The 18,368-nt window shown below is 38.8% G+C and overlaps 1 protein-coding gene across 1 annotated transcript in view; it reads left to right on the forward strand.

The window, feature by feature from the left end:
* Positions 1–164: 164 nt before the first annotated feature.
* NIBAN1 (niban apoptosis regulator 1) overlaps positions 165–18,368 on the forward strand; it is an 87,408-nt gene continuing 69,204 nt past the window's right edge. Inside the window, exons 1-3 of the mRNA XM_084527351.1 lie at positions 165–294; positions 761–860; positions 17,509–17,696. Coding sequence (XP_084383477.1) covers positions 17,678–17,696 — 19 coding nt within the window. The 5' untranslated portion in view covers positions 165–294; positions 761–860; positions 17,509–17,677. The remainder of the gene's footprint in view (positions 295–760; positions 861–17,508; positions 17,697–18,368) is intronic.

An 18,368-nucleotide genomic window follows, 5' to 3' on the forward strand; every position in this document is an offset into this window, starting at 1 on the left:
CGTCTGGTAAATTAAGGGGATGGCTCTCAGGAGCTCACGGTGTCTCACCGCGCCTTCCCCGGTCTCGTCGTTAACTGCGTTAAGGCAAGAGCAGAGGGTCGCACCTCGCGTAGCGCGCCTGAGCCTGGTGAAGGCAAAAAGCGGGCAGAGCTCCTCTCGTGAGACATAAGCCCATGCTTCAGTCTTTAATGATGCTACAAAATAACGTAGAATTGCTCAATATGGGGTATTGCCAACGCTTTAAGTTTTCCTTGAGTTTTACAGTCAACGGCTGCACAACTGGCATATGAACAGGTAAAATCCTGGCTGGGATTTTTTCTCTCTTTGCAAAACTTCTTATTTTTAAGAAATTCTGGCACAAACCAGGCTATTCCTGGTGGTTGTAAACAAACGTTTTTACCTAGCAGCTCTTACTCCCCCACACTCCTTGTGACCAACACAGCAGCCTGTATAACTAAAGCCTCCCAAAGGGCTTGCTTGGCAAGGTGGCCAACAAGAATCTCTCCGTTTTCCAAGTGCGATCGAATCTCTCCACTAAATCTCACAGCCAGTAAGATAGGGATGGATTTAACAGTTGTCTTTGTTCCTGACATGTTTTTGGATATTTTTTTCTTATTAAGTGAGCTAGGTTGGGCTTTTTAAAGTTGAAATTCAAAAGCTGTATAGAAAGATTAAAAAAAAAAAAAAAAAAGATTTTGATCAGTTCTATTTAGAATGCAACAGGTCAGAATCAATAACTGAAATTTTTCTCATGTTTCAGCTGTTCATCAGCAGTGAAGAAGGGAAGACTTCAGGGAAGCTACACCAGAAAACATCATTCATAGAAACTGCCTTGCTCGCTTAGGGTCTTCAGTACTTGGGTGAGTGGATTAGCTCATGTCTTAATGTGTGGCCATTGGTAAAACTGGTCTGAGATGAAAAAAGCCAAATGAATTGTATGTTGCAAAAATAAGATTGGCAAAATTAAAGCACACAGTTTCGTGGAAGGCAGATCTCCAAAGGAAGATGGAGTGTGAGGTATGTTGGAAGTATCTGGTAAAATCCAGGGGTATACAGTGGCACGTAAATTTAAAAAAAGCCAGGCGTTTTTAAAAGCAATTGGCATAAAGGGAGACAAAAAGAAATTCAGCACAGTTAATCAGTTATGTCAGTGGTATCCAGGTCACCATATTTATAAGAATATTTATTTGATTGTGGTTTATGTTTGTCATATTTACCAGTTCATAACAGTGCATTGGATCTTCTCTGCAACACAGTATTGTCAGTACTTTTAAGGGTGTTTAATACTAATAAAATTAAAAAAAAAAAGGCCACTGTATACTTTTCAAGTGCAGGCTGTTAGTCTGCCAAGACATTGACATGAAGAGGTTTCCTGTTCAGGGGAAATATGTGGTGTAGATGCACAGTTCTGCTCCATACCAAATACCCTGCTTATTGTGGGAATGGGGAGCCTGCAGAGCCTTGGCAGCACTGAGGGCAGCAGCACCCTGCATGGTGTGAGCAAGACATTTGTTGGGAATTTTCCCCCCTCTGTTTAGCAGTCATTAAAAAGCATCCAGGTACTGTGTCCAGTTCTAGGGCCACACTACAAGAAAGGCGTGACTAAACTGGAGCGCAAAAAAAAAAAATAAAACAAGAATGATTGAACAGAATATGAGGAAGACACAAAAGCAGCACACGTGTTGCCCTGATACACTCAGCCATCCCCTACCTTGGGGGTTTTTAGGACCCAGCTGGCTCAAGCCCTGAACGGCCCGATCTGACCCCAGAGCTGAGCTGCTTTGAGCAGGAGGGTGGACGGGGACTTCCTGAGGTCCCCTCCAGCCCACGTTATGCCACCATCTGTGATTCTGTTCTCCCAGTGCAGACAAGGAAGCCTAGGATGTGAATAATACTGTATTTCAAGCCTTCTTCTTTGTGTTTGTTCTTTGCAGCTTTCTCTGTAGTAGGTAGAAAAAAATGTGCTGCGTGATAGGTTATATAGCTTTCATCAGCTTGTGACTTCCAGTGTTCCTTGTGTAATGGGAACTCTTCTCATGCTCCTTGTAGCAGCAAAATAATAGTACAGAAAATTACCCCAGTCAACCGAGACATGCTGTTTCCATGTCCTCCTTCCAGGTAAAACAGTTATTACCTGTTAAAGTGATTGAAGGTCATCCATTCACTACCTTTTAGAAACTAGTATAAATAGAGAAGAAAATGGAAAATAAAGTACTCCCATTTTCAAAGTCTGGAGGCAGAGAACTGTAAGTAACACATAAAATGTGGGAGAAAGTAGGAAATGTCCACATTGGTGTGTTACGTTGCTGGTGCATTACACTGGGGAAAAATGAGCGTATAACTAAATGACAATGAGGAAATAATACACAGGTGGTGGATTGGTAAAATGAGGTGAGGTAATTGGTGGTGCCCTAGGTAGGCTGAGAGTCTTGTCTGCCCTCACATTGGTAAAATCAGCCTTTCTCCTTTGCTGGCTGCCCCTGCTAAACAGGGCAAGAGAAATTTCTGACACATTTACCCTTTGTGCTCATTGCAGATTGTATACAAAGGATCTAATAAGAAAGAAGGGAGGAATGAAGAAAGGGCTCTGAGGTTGTTCCTCTGAACCAACACTGGCTCAGAATCATCATTTTGCTACAATTTAAAATTTAGTTTCATTGCAATAAAAGCAGAGGCAAACAAGTTGTTTGATCTTAGTTAACAATGAAAAACCCTTGATACTATGAATGATAAAAGAGTGACATTAAAGAAGATTGCTCAGCACAGGTTGTGTTGTGACAGACCACATTCTAGAGAAAGTTCAGGATACAAGAAAACTTTGTGTTCCAGCTTCAATGCTAAATTAAGATACTTAAAGAATAAACATTTGCTTGACAATATCTTGAACTGACAAGCACAACTAGATCCATGTGTGCCAATGATGTGATGTTGTTGCAGTTGTAGCAAGTTGTTGTTGTAGCAAGTGGCTTCTTGCTAGGGCTGTAAGAATTCAGTGAAAACATCCAGTAGAAATCCAGAGTAAAGACTCTTGACTGGACGTAAGAGCAGCACAAATGTATGGTAAAGGAAGGAATTATGTCCACTCATTAAATAAAAATTCGCTTTCATACAGATGTTGTGTCTGAAGTAGGGCTCTCTGGCTGTATATGGGTTTAATAGGCCAAGAGTGATCAGTGATTGGGGGTATCTTTCATAGCAAGGCTGAAGTTATGTCACTTTATGCAACGTTTGGATGAACATCTTGAAGATAAGTGTAAGGAGTTACTTTGGATATACTTGCTAACAGTCTGGTAAGTTATGTTGAGCAGTACTAAACATCCAGAGCCATAGACTTTGTCTGTTTCACTAGTGGGTCACGTGTTCTAGACACTTGTTTGTGTATGACTCAAAAATAATTCACTGTGTGACAGAAAAGATCAGCTCTGCTGTAATCTAGATTAATTTCCATGATTCGTAGGAAACATAATACCCCACTAAAGTATTTCTCACAACTTTGAAAAGACAGTGACTTTAAGACTTGTAGACAAAAACATTTGTGAAGGAAAAGAACATGGCACATTATCTACTCACAAAAGTAATGTGCATAAATGGGAATTGTAGCAGAATCCATATTACTTAAGGATTAAATTGCACAGATTACGGATTCTATCTGCTTTATTCATTTGGAAAAGAAGTTCTGTGTGAGGCAATGCAGGATCTTCACTATTCAGGTCCCACTATATAGCTCTTGCTTTCAAAAAAGGTCACTCAAGACCAGTATATAGCCATCATTTGGGCAATCAGTGGTGATTCAGTGGCAATCAGAGGGAAAGTTATCTCTAAAAACAGTGGTTTGTAAATCCTGAATAAGCTAGAGGTAGCAGAGATGGGAGCAGATAGTAATACAGTGGATCTTGTTTAGTATGAAACATTTGTCTTCCTCTTCAATGCTTCCTGAATATGTTGAGGCATCTGACCCTAACATGTCCTTAGTCAACTGCAATGCACTTCTTATGCAGTGTGCAGAATGGCAACAGACTTTGAGCAATCAGGAGCGTCAAATTTTTCACCAGCTTTGATGGTGAGTGTCAGGCCAAACTATCTAATGCAGATTACTTATAAGAAGGCAAAGATGAGAGTGTAGGGGGAAAAAAAAATCATCTCAATTCTTAATAGGAAGAAATGACCTCAATTCTTAATGGACACTATAGTCTAATAGCTTTGGAACAGGCATGAACCATTCCAGCGTAGGTACAAGACAAACAATTATGCAACCCTGGAATAACCGTAGTACAGTGGTATCAGTAACTGGTAGTAATTCAGCAATATGTTGTATTTTCCAGCCACTGTTTTCATGACATGATTGAACTACGTGCTTCTGAAAGTAATCATATCAGCAAAGTAAAATCCGAAGTGACAACTAGCCAAGAACTTCAGGAGCAGTATCAAAAAGGAAAGATGTTTCCTACTTCATAAAATTAAGTTTCAGGCAATGATAAAAGGATTTTGTCAATAAAAAAAGTTCAAAATAGCAAACCTCCAAATTACAGAAATGGCATATAAGCAAGAAAGTTAGTACATGAAATTCAGATTCTTAAATATTTCAAAAGGCAAAATACCAAACTCGCTTAAACTGAAAAAGATATATTTATAAAATCTGTAGCCTTAGGGCTGGTACTTGAAAATATGCAGTGCTTTCATAATATTCATACTTTGAGTAGACATTTTATGTCTCCTTAGTTTGTGAAATGTCTTTAATACAGATTAAGGTGGTTGTCTGACATAAGAAAGCTGGATAATGAAAAGTATTCTTTGTAAAGACATGCCTAATTTGGACTTCTGGGGTGAGGTAGCATGCACTTAATGGCAGGTATTAATTCTGAACTTGATATTTAAGACAGTATGTTAACAGGTGTAGAAATTCAGGGAGAGAAAGTAATTATTTAATCATGTAATTACCTTATTAAAGATATTTTATTTTGCTGGGAACGCTATCCAGGCATTTCCTTTATCCCTTAAATATGGTAAGAGAAGATAATTAATTGATTTTATCTGAAACATTGTTTAGCCACTACAAAGGCAATGTGTGTTGTTTTTCTGGCATGTGCTGCCAACAAAAATCAAATGTGCTGCCCCAAGTAGTACCTTTCTAACAGTATTTGCAGCCATTTAGGTGCTCTAACATAGGTGTGACTTTACTGTTGCTAACACATTGTGTTCTGGTATAGACTCTAACAAGTGAATGGAGCTGCCTGGTATTTTCCAAGTACAGTAAACATTTTGGTTTCGATTCAGTAATGATATCAACTCTGATAGCAGAGTATTGCCCTTGCTCAGCTTATTTCAAGCAGTGAGAGCGATGTGCTGAACACATGGTTTTCTTCTACTTCTGGGATGTTGTGTAGGCTGCCCTGTTCCATGTAGCTAAATGGACATTCAAAATCCAGTCTCTGAAAGATGAAGTGTTAATAGATACTTCCATTCCCATAAATCCCAGGCCAGGAGATAAGGACAAAAAAGTGATAAATTATTGTAAGTAACTAGGAGAAAGATGCTGCTCTTCTTGAATGCTAAATCAAATTGTCTGTTAGGAATGTGTCTAGAAAAAAAAAAAAAAAAAAAGAAGAATCCCACTCTATTATAACTATTCTAAGAATAAATTCTAGGCAGGGAAAGTTCTTCACTTTCCCACCAAGCATATTTGTTCCCTTTAGAAGGAAATTACAGAATGTGTGTGGCTGACAAACTATCACTGACCTTCTTCTGTGCCCCTGTAGGCACACGCAATAAAGATTTGTAAACTTTTCTTCTCTTCCTAGGGGACAACGTCCTGCCATTCCACACCACATTTCCCACTAGTGTTACAGCTAGAGGCCAGGGCTAGTTTGTGCTAGCACAGTTTTGCCTGCAAAGGCATGAATGAAAGGCAAAATCTGGAAGACAAAATTCCAAAGGTGCAAAGTATGTGTTACCTCCAAAAGTACTTGTGCAACATGAACCATGATAAGGAAGAAGCTGGAAGCCAGAAAACACCAGCAATGAGTCAGTTTCTAAGTAAGGACAGGATAGAACAGGAGAAAAACAACCCCACAAGAGAGAATTTTAGGGGGGATACAGGACTCAGGATTTCTCTGTTCCCACTCCTGGATGGAATGACTCAGGCCCACCTTACTTTCCAATGTGCCAAATTACGAGGTCTGAACTCCACAGTGTGGGTTGGCAGCAAAGAGGAAATACAGGTAGGGTTTGGTGTTTGCAAAGGTGCTTCCCTAAGGTGTTTAGAGCAAGTCACTAGTAATATATCCAGGATGTTCTGGGGTGAGCCAGAACTTAGTGGGACTTGGATCTCCAGCCATGTTTGTGTTTCATGCTGCCATTAACTTTTTTTTTTTTTTTTTTAGGATTTAACCAACAAACATAATTTCTGTTTTCCTAATTCTCTTTCCTGTGCTATGTAGGGGCTTCTGCTTTTAAGCAGTTGTTTCAAAATTGTTACAAGTGAGTCTTGTAAATTTGTTTTAGATGACTTTTCAAAACGCTTTAGTTAGGCTGTAGGTATTCCTGCAGTCAGCCACCTTTCTCTGTAAAATGGCAGTAAAGAGGACAGAAACCAGACTAAGTGTCAAGTGGTATCTGGTTTTCCTATAAGTCCTTTTTTACTACTTAACTTACCTTTTGCATTATAACAAGTGGATTGAGAGGACAGATATATATTTATCTTCCTATTTTCCCAAAGTAACTGGAGATTTTCCACATACTTTCAGAAGAATCTAATTATTCTCAGGGCTGAGAGAAATGCAAATCAACTTTAGTTGTAACTGGTTATTCAGCAAACGTGTTTGTAATGTCATGTCCTCTGCAGTAAGGAATCATTAACACCTATCATATGTGGTTTCCCATAGGGGAAGTTCTGTACAAACATTTTGAAATATATATATATATATATATTAATAACTAGATAGACTTTGCAAAGATGAGGTCAAAGTCCTCTGAAGCTTGGAAGGTGGCAGTGTTTGGGGGAAAAGCTCTACAAACTGAGACTACCTCATAATAAAGACGTCTCTTGCACAGATTAGCTTTTCATTTGTAGCAAAATAAATAAATAAAATTAAAATTGTATGGTGCCCTGGAAAACAAATTTGATGACCATAGCTCTCATCATAGAGCTCTAGGCAATATTTTAGGGATGCGCCACAAGACAGCATGGTAGTAGGATGAGAAGTGGGGCAACATTTGTAGAACATCATAGAATCTAACTGTAGAAGCAGTACCTGCTTCCAAGCTTTCCTTGAGATTTGAAACAGAAACAGCAAACTTCAAATTAAGCGTCAACAGAAACACTGAACTTGCCATTGAACGTTTGTATCCTGAAGGCCTGATGTGCAGTTGGTTAATACCACTGCTGATCTCTAGTTGCAAGGAGCTGCTTTTTCACAATAGCCTCCTGGATGGTATTTTAGATAACTATCTGGTGCCCTCTTGTGGAGTTTTTCATATCACACAGCAGTAGGATTGAAGTACCTTGCAGCGTCAGCAGAGATCCCATTAAAGTAGGGCACTAATAAGTTTAGTTAGTCACATTTGTAAGTGAAGCAATATGAAATCAAATGAAGAAAACTTTCAAAGCTTTCTCTGAAATTATTACTACAATCCTGCAAATGAATACCCCAACCAAGAGCATCTTTTCTGAAGTTGCTGAAGTTTTCTGCTTATATTGAAAACATATATGGAAGGGAAATAAGTATAAAGATGCCTTGGTTTATTGTGTTTATCTCTACGAAGCCATTATAAAACTAGTGAACAAGAGGATATTTTAAAATAGGCAGTCCAGGATAAAGACAGAAGTAGGTAAAGAAGAGGGGAGGGCAAAATTCCAGGGGGGTGAGGAAGGGGAGGGGGGGGAGGTGAACAGGTACAGTTTTAGGCAGACCTGGCATACGCCTCAGTTATAGCAAATAAATGACTCGTTATTCACTCTTTTTATACTTTATTTTAAAGTATTTGCCTTAGCACAGATTTACCTTGCTTTGCAGCTGGTCAATAAAACAAAAAAAGTTAACATTATGCAGGATTGCATCAAGTGCGGGCTAATATTTGCCACTGGAGAAGCTCAACAGATTATTGAGCCATGCTCTTCAGAGGCTGGGTAAATTTTGCAAGACTGTCTCTAGAGCTGTATGTTTCAAATATAGTTCAAGGGGTTTTTCTTTTAACTCATCTGTTGTTTCCATTATTTCATCTTCAGCAGTGACCTCAAGAAAGTGTGAAAAACATAACACAGCTCTTTCCTCATACATGTCAGGAGCTGCTTAACTCAAAGACAGGTCTGCTGCTACACTGTGGAAAACCCTTGAATTTGGGGCACATAGATCTGATATCTAATTTCTTTTGGGGTGGTAGTACATATTGCACACCCTTACATCTCAGCCCAACATCATAACTAGGATTTTGCAGTTAGAGAGTTACCATGCAGGGAGGCCCAGGTCAATTTCCACTTGGACTACAAATTGTGAATGTGAACCCAGTCAAGTCACTTAGGGCCTGTGAATAGGCTCCTACAACTGATGACAAAGATAGCAATTGTCAGGTAATCTTTTAAACACCTTTATAAATTAGGCTTCTGTAGTAACCTTTGATAGGTGCTAGGAGCAGGCATTAGGGTAGAGGTCTAAAGAAGAAATCATTTCCCTTTTTATGTTCCACCTCCACTGTCCTTTCATTATTTTGAAGTTAAGGTATGGGAGGGAGATCTTCATTGTATGTTCACTGTTTTTAAAGCACCTGGCTTCACTATTTGGAAGAGTTTTGTTTTCCAAATGACCAACAAGAACTGAATTTAGAGGAAAATAGCCTACCCCTCTTCCCTGCAGACTTGCACATCTGGTTCAGACTTGTAGTAAGAAGAGAAATTAGATGACTAATAGAGGTCTATGAATGAAGCAGATGTGTGCTTGTGCCTGCACACACATGCGTACGTTGGATACAGAAGAACTGAACCTTTTGGATTCAGTTAAATGAGGCAGAAGGCTAGCAAGAAGTACCTGACTATTTGTTATAGTGGTTTCCGTGTCACTTGTAAAGAACCCGTATTTATGAAGCCCACTGTGAGAAGTCTGATAATGAGGAGTGCCTTGTTGCATGCAGTAAGTCAAGAAAGACAGCTCAGCACTTACTCTTCCATTGTCCTTTTTTTCCTCAGATGGAATCTGTCAGAAAATCAATTTAGAAATTAGTGGCTTGGAAGTGGAATCCCATAGATCTGTAGTGCTGTGTTAAAAGTTGTCAAAATTTATTAGTATCTTTAAAACATTTAGTGGAAAGGCTAAAACCTTTTAAAGGCCAAATAGAGAAAAACAGAGTAAGCCAATCTTTTCAGACACAGGAACAGATAAGTATTAATGTACAGGCATTTTAAAATTCTGAGGGGAGATAACTCCCCACAATATTTGCATTTTATAGTTTAAAATTGTCAATATTAGTGCACGTTAAGTAAGTTAAAATTTATTCTATTTCCAATAACTTCTTTGTGATTAGTTGAATAGAAAGATCAGTGAAATGCCTCAGGCTCCCAGTCTTTATGAATCTGTTTTTCTATATTGATTACTGCAATGTACATGAGCAACAATGGTCAGAACAGAACATTTAGCAGTGTGGTCTGTGGGGGCAGCAAGTTTACAAAGCCATTGAAAGTGGTTTTGAAGAGAGCTGACAGATTACTACAAAGATTATCATTGTTACAGTCTCAGTGGGAGTCTGGTTTAATCTAATTAACATGACAGTGGCAACACAATGACAATAAAAATTAGAAGGACTAAAGAACTCTTCTATTATGTAGCCAGGGTCTGACTGGAAAAGAGAGATGTGATGAATGCAGAACAGGAGAATGCTTGAGAATGACTAATAGATCAGAGAAGCTTTTTTTTTTTTTTTTTTGTACTCATAAAATATGGGATTTTTTTTCTCACAGTGTGCTCTAAGCACCAATTTAAGGTATTCTGAATTGGCCTCTCTCTATTTACATGCCTTTGAATTGACTGAACTAGCAAAATAGCTTTGGTCCTCTGAATCATACCTAAGTTAAATGTATAGAATCAGCTAAAGCTGAAGTTTCTGTTCAGGTTCAAACACGTAAAAATAAACTCCAATACAATTTGAAGTTGAGCTTAGGAAGTTAAGCAAGAGAAATCACAGAAGGTATGATTCACAGATTCCATCATGAAAACAAAAATCCAACTAAGTTCTTAAAAGCAGATTTCATTAGTGTTTTTTTGTTGTTGTTATTTGATTGGTTTTAAAAAAATCTGTCGTGTGTTTCCACCACAGCTTTGGAATATAATAATTGAAGGGAAAGGAAGGAAGGAAGGAGGAAAAGAGGAAGGAGTGATTCTCTTCAAATAATGATTCCTACACATCTACAGGACTAGGGTACATTAAGTCATACCTATTTTTAAAAAGAACGTGTGTTGATTTGAGAACTTTACATTTTCTCAAGGGTCAAAGCTAGAGGTTCTGAAATACCTTGAAGTTAGTGGAAGCAGGTGGGAGAAAATTGATTTTTTTTTTTTTTTCCATGAACCACAAAAATCAGGCTTTTCTTTTGTAATAATTTGTCAGCAAAAGGAGAACACTTTATGAAGAAAAGTTAGAACAAGTGTACTTCAAACCCTGGAAACAATTTAATGAATTGGCTTCAAACAGAATGCTGTTTGAAAGGAGTTCTAGACATCACTGATGATAAAGTATGTTTTCATGGAAGGAAACTGTCAATAAATACCAAAATATTTGCTTCCATAAAAAAGTAAGCATTATTGGAAGCTTTGTTACGTTCTTTTGTATTCTTTACTGAAGTGACTACTGTGTTTCAGGAACAGATTTACTGAAGTATATCAGAGAGTAGGTGGTTTCAATTTCTAAAGTTTTTGTGGCTTCCTTTTCCATTAATTTCAATAATTTATTTTGCAGAATTCAAGTGGGTTGGTGTGCATCAGGAGGTCTTGAGGGGAGGGATGACCTAAATCCACAACACAATTATAGAAATAGCTTTCACAAATTTCCATGCTCAGCATATATCCTGGCCTTAAATGCTTAAGTCCAGAAGGAACATTTGGAGCCACATTCTCCTCTTCCCCTAGGAGATATAATGTAACATTACACCATAGGTTAGTCAGACAAACAGAAATTGCAAGTGCCTTTTTAGGAGACTTCATTCTGTCACTCACCACTGGCCCAGGAAGTTTACAGCAAAAAAAAAAAAAAAAAAAAGAGTCCAAAGAAGTAAGCAATGCTGAGTTCTTGAGCAATGAAACTGCAGAGCAGTTTTTTCCCCAAAGCAGCTGAAAACAAGTTTTTAATATATTTTCTTGTGAAAGAATTTACTGTAGTATTGTGTAGCTATTGATCAGAGAATAATCAAACAGGCCACCCTGCAGAAATATTTTTCAGATGCCTAGAGAGAATGAACAGCCAGTACCTATGAATTTTTACTGAAGGCAGGCATATACTTCTCATCCAAAACCTACAATGAAAAGGCCTTCAAAAATGTCAAGACCTAATATAGTAAGAATTACAGCAGAACATTAGCCAGGAGTCAAAGCATTCCCTGTGTTGTTCTCAAACACGCAATTTCTCTCCTTTTTAGTTTCTTGCAGCTTTTTGTGAAAAACTAGAAAAATATGCTAAAGACAATTTTTGGAACACTGAACAGGGATGAGGAAGCAGTGCAAGCAACTTGACAGAATATGCAAAAGGCAAGGAGGAGGAAGGAAGTAGAAGAGAAAGTGATTTGGCAATCAGCCCATGAGAGGAGGATATAGAAATGTGGTGATTAACTACTACCCCCATATTGTTTCCTTTTATATGAATGCCTAAAATCTTCAGAGTTTGTGCCCTACCTTGCCTTTTGTGGGATTTGGGACCATGCACTTGCATCTCCAGATAAAGAGGTGGGTTCAGTGTCACTTACACCAGGGGCAGAGGACACATACATGGAGCAAATTTTCCACTTCAGAGCTACTGTTTCAGATAGCTATAATCTCAGCTGGATGACCTGATGGTCTGCTATTAGGAGGCAGAAGTCAAGTCACATCTCTGAACGTCTTCTACTGAAGATGCAATCATCCCTCTGTACAAATTTTCTCAGTTCAGAACAGTGACACAAAATGTCTCCTTTCATTGCTTCTGCTGAGCACAGGTTCAATCACTGCTGCTTAGCTATTGCTGCCTTGCCATGGAAATGGAGTAACAAAAAGGCTGAAGGCAGTGCAGTGGTGGTGAGGATGCAGTGAGACTCAAATCGATTGGCTTCAACTTCAGATGAAGTTGACTCTGTGAGGGAAAAGGTAGAAGAGGTAAAAGAATTACGTTGAGGAGGTAAAGACACTAATACTAGTCATGGCGTTTTGTAGCAATGGTAATTATTGTCAATAAGCCAGACAACCAGCAGGGAGCCGGGCCATGGTAGGTTGATGATACTAGGTATAATTTCGCTTTGTAAAGACAACTGCCTGATAACTATACATTAACAAAGTTAAGGTTGCCTAGAAGCCTTTCAGAGTGTAATGAGAAGGCACAACTTAAGTATCTGAAAAATACGAAGGTAAGGTTTGCTGGGTTAAGAGTGACTTTTGTACTGCAGGGCTTTACCAGAGGAGTGGGAGGACGCGGGCAGATCTCTCTCCAGCCAGAACAGCCTACACAAGTAAACGAGAGAGGGCGCCAGATAGCAAGGAGTACTTTTAGCGTGCTAACATCTTAATAAAATAGGGAGGGGAACAGCTTGTTTGAAATCTAGGCATAGGTTGTATTTTCAGTGGGGTAGGGTGGGTAGCCAAACATCCACACTTGGTAGCTACTACATGCAACATTCATTGTAAGAGTTAAGACATATGAGCATTGACCAAAAAGTATGATTTCTTGCATTCGTGCCAACCCCTCCAGCCTTTGTTCAACCAGAAGAATGGCCTTTGCCACTCCACTTTAAATAGAAATGTGAGAGCAAACTTGGTAGAAACTCTACAGATTCCTTTATTTTTTACTGTCACTCTGGTACCTCAGTTACAACCATGTGATACCAGTCTCTACCCTGAATTGGTTCCTTGTGAAACTAGAAAAATCCCAGAGTTTTGTTTGCAAAGACTTAAATCAGCACAGTCAGAGTTGGCTCTCCGTACTCCCAGGATATTGAATTAGGCTGTATGCAGCTAGGTTACAGCTTCAGCTCTGTTCATTTTCAGAGCTGCAACCAGCAGAAGGTGCCTGCACTCAGCAGACAGCAGAACCATTCAGGAAAGAGGACACTGGAGCACTGTCAGACAGGGTCTACCAACTCCTTTTGCAATGACAAATCCAGAATGCACGAACTGGGCTGAACAGCAATCACTTCTACCTGTCCTCAAACACAGCATGCTTCCTATAAACATCTTCATGCTTGGTGGACTTTCACAGTCCTTCAAGTGTTTATATAGGTTGCATTTGACGTAAAGCTTTCACTGGGCTATCTTTAAGTTTATATACTCAAACATCTCTCCTATTTTATTGCTATGAAAACCTACTGTAAAGAAGTCTTTTGTGCACCACTAGTAAAAATCTTCAGAATTCATTTCTTTGAATCTTTTTCACCACTGGCTCCCTCACAGCTGCAATTACAGTCTTGCCAAGCTAATACAATACTTTTCCTCACCATTCCTTGCAGCTACACCTAAACATAGCCAGCACAGTTGTCATCTGTGCAGCTCACTCTAGTGATAACTGCCCATGATGGGGACCAGAGTTAAGGCTGCCTAGCAGGTACTTCAGTTTCTGTTTCCTCGTTTTCAGAGGATTTTCATTTTGCACAATGCAGGACTACGAATGACTCAAAATATTACCAGGAGCCCATGAAATCTCTCCTTGCCATTTGTTTTTGTCCCTGGATTAACAATGCTACCAATGCCCTCAGCTGGGAGCAAGCAGCAAAGTGGCTAGCAGTGATAACAAGAAGAAAGAGGCACAAGTGAGAGTTTGACCTCACAAGCTTTGTTTAGATGGCTGGTCCTTTTTAGTGTTTCCTCTTGTTATTCTTTCACATATTTGGGGGAATAGAAGGGGACTGTAGCCAAACCATTATACATGTTCATTCCATAATCTAAACATTTTTATCCGCTCTCTCTCTGGCAATTGTTTAAGTAGCTATAGTAATATGCCAGAGAAATGGACGCTGGAGTCTAAAATTTTGCAAGATTTTATTCTGGGCAGTGCACCAAGTACCAGGTAATTGCTGGCAGAACTACAAGATTAGATTTGCATTCTGCTTTGAGTCTACAGCAGTGCACAAAATGAGAGTCAAATAGAGTCCTTCAGGCAGCAGCTGGGGCACTTAGAGCATGATTATAATGTGTAGGCAAAGTCCTAGAAAAACTTTTAAAATGGGGTGGCCTCCTGCCTAATTCCTTCATTCCCAAGTACTTGACAGAGTACTTCAAGACTATCCAGTACTTATGGAGGCTGTGCAAAGGGGCAAGAAGAGGGTTTATGGCTGCATTTTAAGTTTTTTGTTTGTTTGTTAGTTTTTGTTTTTGACTTGGACAAAAACTAGCCTTGAGGTAGTTCAGTTACTATATATTTGGCATGACATCATCAGAAATAAAACAAGGCCACTGCTGGTTCTTTTATTGGTTATTTAGACAGGCAAGTGCTAATTTGCTTATCTGACCACATCAAGAGAAAACACATTAAGTCTAATACAAACAAGTTGCTTCTAGGAGAAATTCTGTCTGGGTATAAGTAAAACAAAGTTACATGGTGAGAACAATTAAAGATTGGAATAGGTTGCCCAGGGAATTGGTAGAATTTCCCTTACTGGAAATATTCAAGATTTGGCTTAGCAGTGCCCTGGACAACATAACACAACAGCCATCTTTCCAACAGAAGGTTGGGCCAGATGGTCTCCAGAAGTCCTGTCCAACCTAGATTCTTCTCTGATCTATGATAATACTCCGAATCATTATGTTTCAAAGTAAGTTGGAATCGCGGAAGAAGGTTTTTATTTTATCTCATGTCAGACAGTGAGGATTCCAGTGCCTACTGAAATACTAACTTTATTGTGAAATGGTAAAGGAAGGAAAAGCAATGGTTGCATTGCAATTACAAACATTATTGCAACCAACTGTGGTCATAACCAATCTGGTAAAGCTACACTGCATAGATAAACAGGAGAATGGAGGCTTCTGCAAAAAAAATCAAAAAAAAGTCATTAAAAGATTTTTTTTTTTTTTTTCCCTGAAGAGCACAGCTTTATTGCACTTAGATGTGCCAGTATGTTCAACCCTGTACAGCAAAAATACTGGAGTTGCAATGATGGATGTGTGTGTATGAAAACAAGCAAATTTTAAGTATTATTCTTTCCAATAAAAGCATAATAAATACAGATATTTAATCTGCTTAAAAAAAAAAGAAAAAAAAAAAAGAAAAAAAAAGTCTTGATAGTGATAGAGCTTTTCCGTTGTAAATAGATCATTATCATATAGAAATGCACCATTTAGACCAAAAGGAAATATTAGATACTTTCTGAATTCTGCACATCAAAACTGTATGTTTCAGAGCTACTACAGCAAACCATTGTGTCTGGTACTATACAAATTAGCATTAAAAGAAACATAAACAACATTGCTAGCTTGGCCACGCGCTTTACATGTGTACATAAATTGCACAGCAGTAATACAGGAGTTGTCTTTTCTTTCTCTTTTCTATTTTTTTTTTTTTCAGACTTAGTTACCATAGAAGAAGGTAAAACAAAGCAAAGCTTATGTGACCCATTGTATTACAGACAGACATATGTATTTTGCAAGATACAGCAACTGCTGTAATGATGGCTAGAGCAAACACAAACCAGATAACAAGATAAAGAAATGGATTACTTGTTACCCACATTAACAACCAGAAGAGTGACACAGTAAGTGTAAGAAAATCAGTGCAGAGGTACATAATATGCTGGTCCATTACATTTGCTCTCTTAGCTAGCAATGAAGAACTATGTGTCCAAATCTTACTACCCAAATAAATCTTGGTTATAATTATTTGCTTAGATTCTTGGTTCCTGCTTCAGCATAAGATACTAGTTACAATTAATATGCCAGTTAGCAGTACTGCAGCAGATTCTGTGCCGTTGATGAGAAAATGTACTACAGTGAGTGCTGGAATGAGGGAACTGCCCTCTAGACCTACTTCTCTTGCCTGGGCAACTTCTTGCATGACTGCAGATGAGCTGGAGAGGAGCACGAGGCTAACAGGATTACAAGGATCAGCAGGCACCTCACCCACTGACATGATTAGTACATTGTGCCCTTTGTTGTGAAGGCTTATCACTGCATGGCTTTCCCATGTCAGAAGCTAGGCTTGTATGGATAGGTTTATGAGAAAGTAAAATGCTCCGAGAATCTCACCTTCATGAGCAGAAGAACCTGTAAACATTTTGGAATCCATTTACTACAGTTAGAAACCTAGGAGTGCTAAGGTTTTCATAAATTATTTAGAGAGTAAATTAAACAGACAAGACAATAACTTCTGAGGATAGGGAGGAAAAAAAAAAAAAAGAAAAAAGCCAAACTATTCAGCTCTTCTTTGCGTATCAGCAATGCTTTTGAACTCTTGCAACACATTCAGTGTGCAAGATGGTTTAGCAAATCCCTTTTCAATCACTATGTATGTTGTCTTGGATAGGCTCCCAGTAAGAAGCTTCTCCATGGAAAATGGAGACTTGGAACAGGAAGAGTACATTTAAACCCCGTGCTTAGTTTTAATGAATGGTGAGGGGGGAGGGAAGGGGAGGAGGAAAGGCAACTGAAACCATCTGTGCCCAGAAGAAGAAAACCCAGATGTCATGGGGATTTAGTCCTCTCCTTCATTAATCATATCTGCAGGATCATTCAGCTTCTGCAGCACATGCCTGCTGTATTTTTGAAGGATAGTTAATAATATGCGAACATCAGCTCACTTGGGAAGAAAGTTTTGGTCACATCTTTGTTAATCAAATGGAAACAATTTCTGTTCCAAGTAGAATCATGCTATGATTTACCTAATTAAGATGAAAAATGACAAGTCTAATTTGTAAATTTTGATGTCTTCCCTCAATAAAGGCTGTTTAAAGATAGTGGAATGCCTCTTTTGTCTGATGCATACAGTGGCACATCTTTTATTTGAACAAGAAGTATTTGGTTTTGCTCTTTAGCTCCTGTAGGACCAGTTGAGGTGTTTGGTTTGATCATGCTCTCTGCCAGCCAGGACACGGAGTAACTTGGATATAAAATTTCATACTGGCTTTTAATTTCCAAACATCCCGAACAGGGTAGAGCCACCTACATAATAGCAATAGAATGAGAAGTTTCCCTCGTCTTTACAAAGCCAGGCAGCAGTGGAAGTCACTCAGCCTGTCTCCATCTACCAAACATCACCATACCTGAGCCTTTCCATTGCCCGTGCTGAAAAGCCTCCTGCAAATACCAGCCTGTAAATGCATTTTCACCACTTACATAGCTTTTCTTTTTGTTTTCGCAGGCAGATGTGGTTGCCCTTTTGAGGAAGTAAAGAATCCACTGGATCTACAACAGATAGATTTTATTGTGAACTTCCCACTGAGATCAACAGATTAAGCTGTGCCTTCTAGTTTGCCCTTCTACAGCTGTGAAAAGTGTAGTTAGCTGTGGTTTTATTTACTGGTTTCCATATGGCATCCCTGTTTCAAGGTGAGGGAACAAATCCATGCATTTTGTCTGACAATGAGGAAGCTTGCCTCAACAATGAATTTGCAAAGGATTCTGTGTTAGCTGTTTTGACAAGAATGTCGTAACAAATTAAAATACAGCCTCTGTTGGCAGCTGAGCAGGAAGGATCACCTCTAGCATTGTCATTGAACAGATTTCATAACCTAGTGACTAAGAAGACAAGGAAATGGTGTTTGAATTTACCAGATATGATTTGTGTGTTTAGTAAACAAGAACATTTCAACATATAATTTATTTTAATTTGTGCATATACAAAAAATAAATAAATAAAAATTACTTGGTCACTAGGACAGGCAAATGGAGACATTTCTAGACAGCAGCCAGAGGCAATTCTCAGCTCTAGCATTCTTTAATTTATAGGAAAGAAGATTGAGAATCACATGTTAAGAATTCTGAATTTCACAGCCCTGTTCAGAGACTTCATTCCTTTCCCAGATACCCTTACTCCATTGTCATATTATCCTAACAAACTGAGTTTCCTTCTTACTGATTCCCATTTGTATTTGGTTCACTGAACCTCTTTACTTTTCCTGTTCTTCTAGATACAGCATTGCCTCTCCAGCCTTCCAAAGGCAGACTCCAGCTTCAAAGGCTGGTATCAAAAGAACAAGATTAAAATAGAGCTCTCGTTAA

This window comes from Aythya ferina, assembly GCF_964211825.1.
Source record: "Aythya ferina genome assembly, chromosome: 8".
Classification (NCBI taxonomy): Eukaryota; Metazoa; Chordata; class Aves; order Anseriformes; family Anatidae; genus Aythya; species Aythya ferina.